This window comes from Chaetodon auriga, chromosome 10 (assembly GCF_051107435.1).
Source record: "Chaetodon auriga isolate fChaAug3 chromosome 10, fChaAug3.hap1, whole genome shotgun sequence".
Taxonomy (NCBI): Eukaryota; Metazoa; Chordata; class Actinopteri; order Chaetodontiformes; family Chaetodontidae; genus Chaetodon; species Chaetodon auriga.
Genome location: NC_135083.1, coordinates 20,097,204 through 20,104,952, shown reverse-complemented (window position 1 = coordinate 20,104,952; position 7,749 = coordinate 20,097,204). Strand labels below are relative to the sequence as shown.

Sequence of the window (7,749 nt, the reverse complement as noted above, 5' to 3'; positions counted from 1 at the left end):
TGAATGATTTGTTCTTATTTGGTAGGAAAGGCTGAATAAATAAGCTGCTAACAAGGGAAACACCCTTAAGCAAGGCATTCAAGATATGGGAGTTTACTCCGAGTTGTCTGATAAAACTCGACACGTCACGCTGACACGTCGATCTGCAGTTTCAACCTTCACAGTAACTACATACAGACAGGACTGTGAGGTGTCCCTTTACGCTGCTGATGAACAAAACACGTGGCTGCAAAGAGAAAAGTAACTACGTGCAAATGATCGTACAGAGGAGCCAGGCTGATTCAACAGTGGATAAGAAATTGTTTATTTGACTTGAACATAATTACAAGGAAACCAAACAGTCTGCAACATTCTAGCTTCAGTGGTAACCGCTCTAAGTGAACACACTCAACACAGTAGGTCATCTCAAACTGCTTTTTATTACATCTTAAATAACAGTACATTTTAATATAGTTTCTATCTTGCATCCAGCTTTCGGTTGTACACTGACTGACTTTAAAATTAAATACAAAAGGTGAAAAGGGAACAGTGGGGGTGCAGAGCTCTACAGTTATTCGATGGAGAAAGAGAGAAAAGGAAAGGGAATTTAATTAATTTTTAATATTTTTTATTTCATTTTATTTTTTGCCAACTCCAGGCCTAACGCACAATTACAGCACATTTTTTGTACAGAATGTCGCAGAGAAAAAACAGAATGGAAAAAATGTCACTACTGCTAAAGAAAGAGCGTCTCTGTTTACAAGAAGGGAACAACAGAAAATTCTGCCATTCAGATGCTGCAAGATTTTTTTTTTTCATTTTTTATTAAAGGACAGAAAAAAACCTGTTATAAAATGTTTTTCTTTGTAAGTGGAATTTTGTTTGCTACAGAAGGAATGAAAATTTATTTGTTCCATTTGAGATTGTGTATGTTTAGGTGAATGAATGTACGTATGCATGTGTGTACAATTTAAACATTTACGTTACTTCTTAATTTGTGGAATCCCTCCCAAGTATGGACCAAGTAACCGTATATGTTGCAGGGTTTGCTTCTCAAGTGCATAGCTTTGACATTTCAGTTGAATCATGTATGCACAGAGTAGCCAAAAACAAAAAGAAGAAAAAAAAAAGAAAAAAAAGAAAAAGAAAAAAAAGTAAAAGAAAAATATAAATACCATTGTATTGATATATTCAACAGGTTATTTTCTTAAAGAAAAACATCAAAGGACTTAATTCCATATGCACCTTTTTAAGCAATTCTACAGCATGCGATTCTAAGAGATAACCCACCCATGGCAGACAACCAAAATCTTTTTTTTTTCGTTTTTAACTTAAAAAGTTTCAATATCATTATTTTCAAACATTGATTTATACAACATGTCATTCACAGAGTAGTAACTGCATTTCCAAGCACGGAATGGGCACCTCTGTTAAAAGAGAAACGTCCGGATCGTAACCGGGCTAAAGTGGAGGTACTCCCTACCCAACCAAATCACATCACCGGTCCCAACCACGGGCAACAGAAACCAGGGAAAACCAAACTAAAGTAAAGGAGGAAAAACAAAATGAATAAAAAAAAAAAGGGGGGGAGGGGTGGATTATGATCCGATGGGTTAATCTTCATTTAATTATTCTACACTGTCGCCAGACAAAAAGGTGTAAGAATGGTTAAAATGGTTGTTTTTTTTGTTGTTTTTCGTTTTAAAAACGAGCATTCATCATCATAAACAGCATGTGCTTGGTTAGTTAACTTTTTTTCTTTAGACATTACTCTATATATGCAAAGTTTAATTTTTGTGCAAACAAAGATTTGTGGACTACACTGGAAAAAAAGAAACAGTAAAAGTATCATGGGACTAAATATACAGAAGGGCCAGAAGTGGCTGAGGACTCCCTGTTGAAGCTCAATTCTCTCGCTTTGTTCTCCAGTGGGATAAAGCTGGATTTAAAATGACGTGATCTGGAGGTTTCTTTTCATTTCCAACTTAAAAACAATCTCTAAAATGTGTAAAGACTAGGAAATAAAACAAAGCTTTGATCCTCATTTTAAACATTAACTGACAGTTCACTGATCTACTTCTCTTGAACAGAAAAAAAAAAAAAAAAAAAAAAAGATCCAACAAAGAAACAAAAACAAACATGGCCAAAAAAGCTATTCAGAATTAGATCACTGTCATGTAATAACCTTCACTCAGACCTGTGTATAATGAGGACGCAGGACACGTTTGCTTGGTGGTGGTGGTGGTGGCGGCAGCGGCGGAGGGGTGTTTGTATTTTCACTTACTACAATACCAGACCATGGTCATGGGAGGGATGCACAATTTTCCCCTCCGTTCCATTTTGAAACCACTAAATTCCTCAAGCTTTTTTTTTTTTCTTTTAGGTTTTTTTTTTTTTTTTGTAGCTGAATGAGTGACAGACAATTGTGCTCTTTTAAATGAGAAGGAGAGAGAGAGAGAGAGAATTCTTGCCCTTGATAGTTTTTTGGGGTGTTTGGAGTCAGTATCATGGTGTTTTTGAAAAGATTGGATATGCAATAAAATTGAACATTATGATGTTGGAATGGTCTTCCACTCAACTTTGGAGTCCAGATGCCATCTGGAAACAAACAAATGGGAGAAAAACATGTGAGATTATCAGTATTCAGTGAAATCACCTGTTAGCCAGACAACTGTGAAATGATTAAATCAAGGGTTCGTCATATGTGCATGTCACTTTCTCCCACTTTGATTCCTGCAGACTAAAACTGCAAACATATTGATTTTACCCATGATTGTGTTTAACATTTAAAAATCAGTATCATGTGACTGTGAAGCTATGAAAAACATCTTTGAAAGCAGTGAAATTTAACACAGCTCAGGCATTATGTTTGATGTGTTGGTCTCATTGTTTCATATGCTGCACCCTTCTTTCCAACCACCAGATGGCAGTACATACCAGCTCTAGGTGAGGTCCCATGCGGCTGATGCTGTTACTAAACCATCACTCTGACTTAGTCGTTCACTGTTGCACCTCAGAAAACATTGGTCCTCATCTGTCATTTACCTTCAGACTCTAGTTCCAGATCTTGAGGAAGCTGTCCCAGGACCCTGTTGCCACTGCCATGCCGTCATCGGTCACACCCAAGCAGCTCACCCGGTTATCATGACCAGCCAGGACACCTGCAGAGACACCAGAGGCTGAGACACAGCAACAACCCCGCTCTGTCTGATGGACACCACGTGGTAACCCATTTAATGAATATCAGAGCATAGTGCAAGTGACAAACTGGAAATTGTGGTCTGATCTGAGGGCGTTTAGGGTCCTCATACCTGCCCGCCTGATGTGATTTGATTGTTTGGTTGAAACCACAAACAGTAGCATGGATTCCAGATGCCACTGGCTGAGCTTTTAGATGATTATTCAAGGCTAATACTGACCAATATGCTGATAATCAATATTTCACCCACCAATGGATCACATACATGTGTGTGTGTGTCTGTGTGTGCGTGCATGTGTGTGGGTGTTTGAAATAACCTGCTCAGATGTGGGCCTCCTCTGATCCCTATCCCACTATGCAGTCAATAGCTGTAAAGTATTCATGTCTGCATAGGGGCTCTTCGCTGCTGAAGCAGGTGATGCTTGCTGCTCTCCCAGATGTATATTAATGTCTTTAATAGTTTGTCACTTTTGCCTTATATAGTCAACCATCCAATCTGTACGCACTTAAAGATGCCAAATGAATATCTAACCAAGTATTTACTTTACCCTGCTGCTCTTTGGTAAAGAGGCTTGTACATGGGGCTTGTAAAGTTGTGCACAGCACAATGTGAAGCCCAAAGTTTGCTGTAGTATCAGACATAGGGATCAGATTTGCACATTTGGTCACTACATTTGTACCCCCATTCTTGTTTGCAAAACTGCTGAAATTCTTTCAGGTTTCATGGGGAGCATGAGTAAATGGGGATTTTCAAGTCCTGTCACATATTTTGGATTGGACTGAGGCCTCTGACCGGCTACACCGGTGATGTCATAAGAGAGCCTAAAAAATCTGGCTTGGCCACTCCAGGACATTAAAGTTGTTTTTTGAAGCCATTCCTGTGTTGCTTCGTCTTTATGTTTTAAGTTAACTTGCTGGCAGCAAGTTTTCCCTCAAGGATTTTTCTGTGTTTTTCTGCATTCATGTTAAACTCTGCCTTCACAAGCCTCTCAGGGCCTGTGTTTCACCAAAAATAGCATTCAGTGTGACGGCCAAAAAGCTAACTTTTGTCTGATCATAGCACAACATTTTCCTCCACTTTATTTCCCGGTGTTGCAGAGTTGCCTTCTGGCAAACACTAGTCCAGATGTCATGTGAGTTTTTTTTTTTCAACAAGCATAAAGCTGCAACTTGTGCACCAGGCAAGAGTTCTTGCATGAAAGTGTCTCCCATTGCAGCCTGCAGCTCCTTCAGAGTGTCCACACACCTCTTGGTGGCTGCCTGTAAGATTTCTTGTATCCTTTCCCCAACTCGCACTACTCAGAAAGCTTTTCACAACTTCATTTGGAAATGTTCAGTTGCCTTATGTTGTAGTTTTTAACAGGAAATTGACTAACCAGCTGTTTAACGTTCGAGATGCCCATACAGAAATAAAAAATATACAGTCACATTGTGACAATGTCCAGGCTAAGGCACTGAAAACAGGATGTGTACACTAGAATAAACTAATTTAACCAAATAATACTTAGACTGATCACAATAAACTCAACTGCACAGATACCAGGTTGATACCTTAGTACAACAGAGAATTAGTACAAGACTTTCCTCTTGTACTTACACAGGCAGGCATGTATCTGTAATTCTGTCATAAACACCTGTAATTTACATTTTGGCATATAAACTTTCACTCAACATGCTCTCCTCCAGCAAGTGGCTTTCTACTTGCTGAACAAAAAACACCTCAGAGAACATTCCTGACCTCTGTCATTCAACAAGGAGAGAAGACACAGTAAACACTTCAGTACATCATGCTGTGCTGTTTGGACATCTGAAAGCAGTGGAAAAACTCCTATCAGAGGGGGGTTGGTGGTGTAGAGCAGTTGGTGGTCACCCAAAATGTCTGACTTTCCAAAGCCAGTGAGAATGTGAAGGCTATACACACTTTTTGCAGCAACTGGTCAGGTGCACAGAGGTGTGAAAACAGAGCTCAAAGTGTACAACAGATTGTGTTTTCCACATTCTTCATCTTTTCATAACCTCTATTGTAAATTGTTCACTGTGTTACACCAATCGGCTTTACATTAAGAAAACAGACTGTGGTGGAAGGCGACAGTCAGTCAGTCAGTCAGTCAGTCAGTCAGTCAGTCAGTCACACAGCTGCTGGTTAGTCAGACAGCTGAACATGCTACCACTGATGCATTCTGACATGGGGCAGTACACCAGCACAACGTCTTCATCTACATCAGCTCTTTTGCCCCACATGGTGGCTTACCTGCACGGTCGGCCTTCAAAGTGTCCCAGACGTTGCAGTTGAAATCGTCGTAGCCAGCCAGCAGTAGGCGGCCACTCTTGGAGAATGCCACGGAGGTGATGCCGCAGATGATGTTGTCATGTGAGTAAACCATCAGCTCCTGGTCAGCACGCAGGTCAAACAGCCGGCAGGTAGCGTCGTCTGAGCCAGTGGCAAAGGCGTTGCCATTGGGGAAGAACTGCAACAAAGGTCAAGAGAGATTTGTCAGCTGTGATCTGTGCATACATCCTTTACTTTACAGCAAATTATGTATATACACACCCTTTATTTAGTTACTGTGATTACATTTATTACTGTCCTGAAGTTGTGTAACAGTAACTGGCCTCACCTTTCTCTGTCCTAAAATATGTGGCACAAAATCATTTCATTTCTTTTGTCAGAGTCTTTCTGGTCATCTATACGAGAGTACGAGTGTATGGATTCTACAGACTCCTGGTGTTTCATCTTGACACATAAATTTTGCAGCAGGAAATTCTTATAGTTCCACTGAAATGCAGTGAAAGGACACTACTAACACAGCTGTGAAAGGCAAACATTCAAACTGAGCGTCACTGTAATGGTCAGCATCCACAGACCTGAACAATCTGCAGCTTGAGTTACAATAAGTATATACAACTGAACATTACCTGAGACTCGCTCTGACAGACTTTACACAGACATGCCGTGAATGACTTGAGACTTGACACCCAGGTATGATTAGTATATAACATGTTAGTGTGTGCGTGTGTGGCCTTACACAGATAGCGTTGATGTCCGACTCGTGGCCAGTGAAGGTCTGTCGACACATTCCTTCTCTGATGTCCCAGAGCTTGGCTGAGGCATCGCAGGCTCCAGAGACAAACAGCCTGGTATCGGGCGCCAGAGAGAGACTCATGACATCACCGGTGTGACCAGCAAATGTAGTTGTCTGCTGACCAGTCTCAATGTCCCACAGAGCACTGCAAGCAAGCAGAAAGAACATCGTCAAATCACAGCTGCCATACACAAAATACCTAGAGTGATTTGAAATTTTTAAAGTGTCATTCAAGAATAGCCCTAATTGACCCATTACACAGTGCTGATATAAAGTCTATCTAGTAATCTAAATAAAGCAAACAAATATGATAACCTTGCAACTAATACTATATCTGAAGTTGATAGTCCTTCATTTTTGATGAAACTGTGTTGAGCTATGTTTATGGTGATTTTTGAAGATGTATTTCGAGGTGGGGTGTTGTATTGGATTGCATTGGGTGTTGTACCACAACTCACCAGGTGGTGTCTCCAGAGCTAGTGACAATCTGGTTGTCATCCAGGAAGCGACAGCAGGACAGGTAACCTAGGGAGGAATCAAAGAAACTGATTGAAAAACTGTATGATGGAGCGTCTTTTTTACAGCACTAGAGTCAGAGTAATATTCTGCCTCTCTCTGTTTTCCTTGCTGCCTCTCTGATGCCCAACCTCCTTCTCGCGACTCTCATAATATGTTCACATCTTACTTGGTGAATTAAAAGTATATTTCAACCAAACTAGAGTTGGTGATTGTTGGAACGCTGGACAGACTAACCAGATGGTTTAGGGAGTCTAGTGGTTCTGAACAGAGCGATGTAACGGCCATTTGTAAACAAAAGCATCTTATTCTTTTGCAAAAAGGTCTGTCTCTGTAGGGATTCATTCCCTAATGTTGCAAGACAACTTACAATAACAATCTGAGCAGTGACAAAAATAAACACTTTCAGCAGACATACTTTGACAGGCACAGTTGCCCTCAAGGATTATGTTTGCAGCCATCACAGCCCACTTGCTGCCGGCTGAGGAGATCTACTGGACTGATTTCAAAATTTTTTGTAGCCATGACGCCATTAAGACGACAAAAATATGTAAAAATGCGGCCCAGGTTTAAAAATACTGGAATTACCCTTTAAGAGGGAGAGGCTTCATTTCCTTACAGTCTACACAGAGGAAGACATTCTACTCCAAACTGTCTGAGAAAGCTTTGTGTGCTGGATGTGGGAGAGATGAACTGACTAATTCGCCACCAGCCACATAAAAGAGGCTGTAGGATATCTCCCGGTTCATGACTTGCTTCCATAATTCATCCTTTACTGGCTGGCAGACTGTACATACCCCTCCCTATACCGAGGGAACTAGAACTAAAATGCTGACACACTTCCTGCATCATGTGACACTGATCAGATGAATGCTCCTTGCCTAAGAGCTCAACACTTTCATCAGTTTGAGCTGGGATATGGCTCGATCAACTCCTGCTTTTATGGAGAAAGCGCACCATGTGACTGGCATC

The 7,749-nt window shown here is 40.7% G+C and overlaps 1 protein-coding gene across 5 annotated transcripts in view; it reads right to left on the bottom strand.

The window, feature by feature from the left end:
• Nucleotides 1-400: 400 nt before the first annotated feature.
• Nucleotides 401-7,749, bottom strand: part of gnb1a (guanine nucleotide binding protein (G protein), beta polypeptide 1a) — a 34,493-nt gene continuing 27,144 nt past the window's right edge. For all 5 annotated transcript variants that reach the window (XM_076741330.1, XM_076741331.1, XM_076741334.1 and 2 more), the window contains exons 7-11: nucleotides 6,720-6,786; nucleotides 6,205-6,406; nucleotides 5,430-5,646; nucleotides 3,025-3,140; nucleotides 401-2,577 (exon numbers count right to left, since the gene is read on the bottom strand). In XM_076741330.1, coding sequence (XP_076597445.1) covers nucleotides 3,034-3,140; nucleotides 5,430-5,646; nucleotides 6,205-6,406; nucleotides 6,720-6,786 — 593 coding nt within the window. In that variant the 3' untranslated portion in view covers nucleotides 401-2,577; nucleotides 3,025-3,033. The remainder of the gene's footprint in view (nucleotides 2,578-3,024; nucleotides 3,141-5,429; nucleotides 5,647-6,204; nucleotides 6,407-6,719; nucleotides 6,787-7,749) is intronic.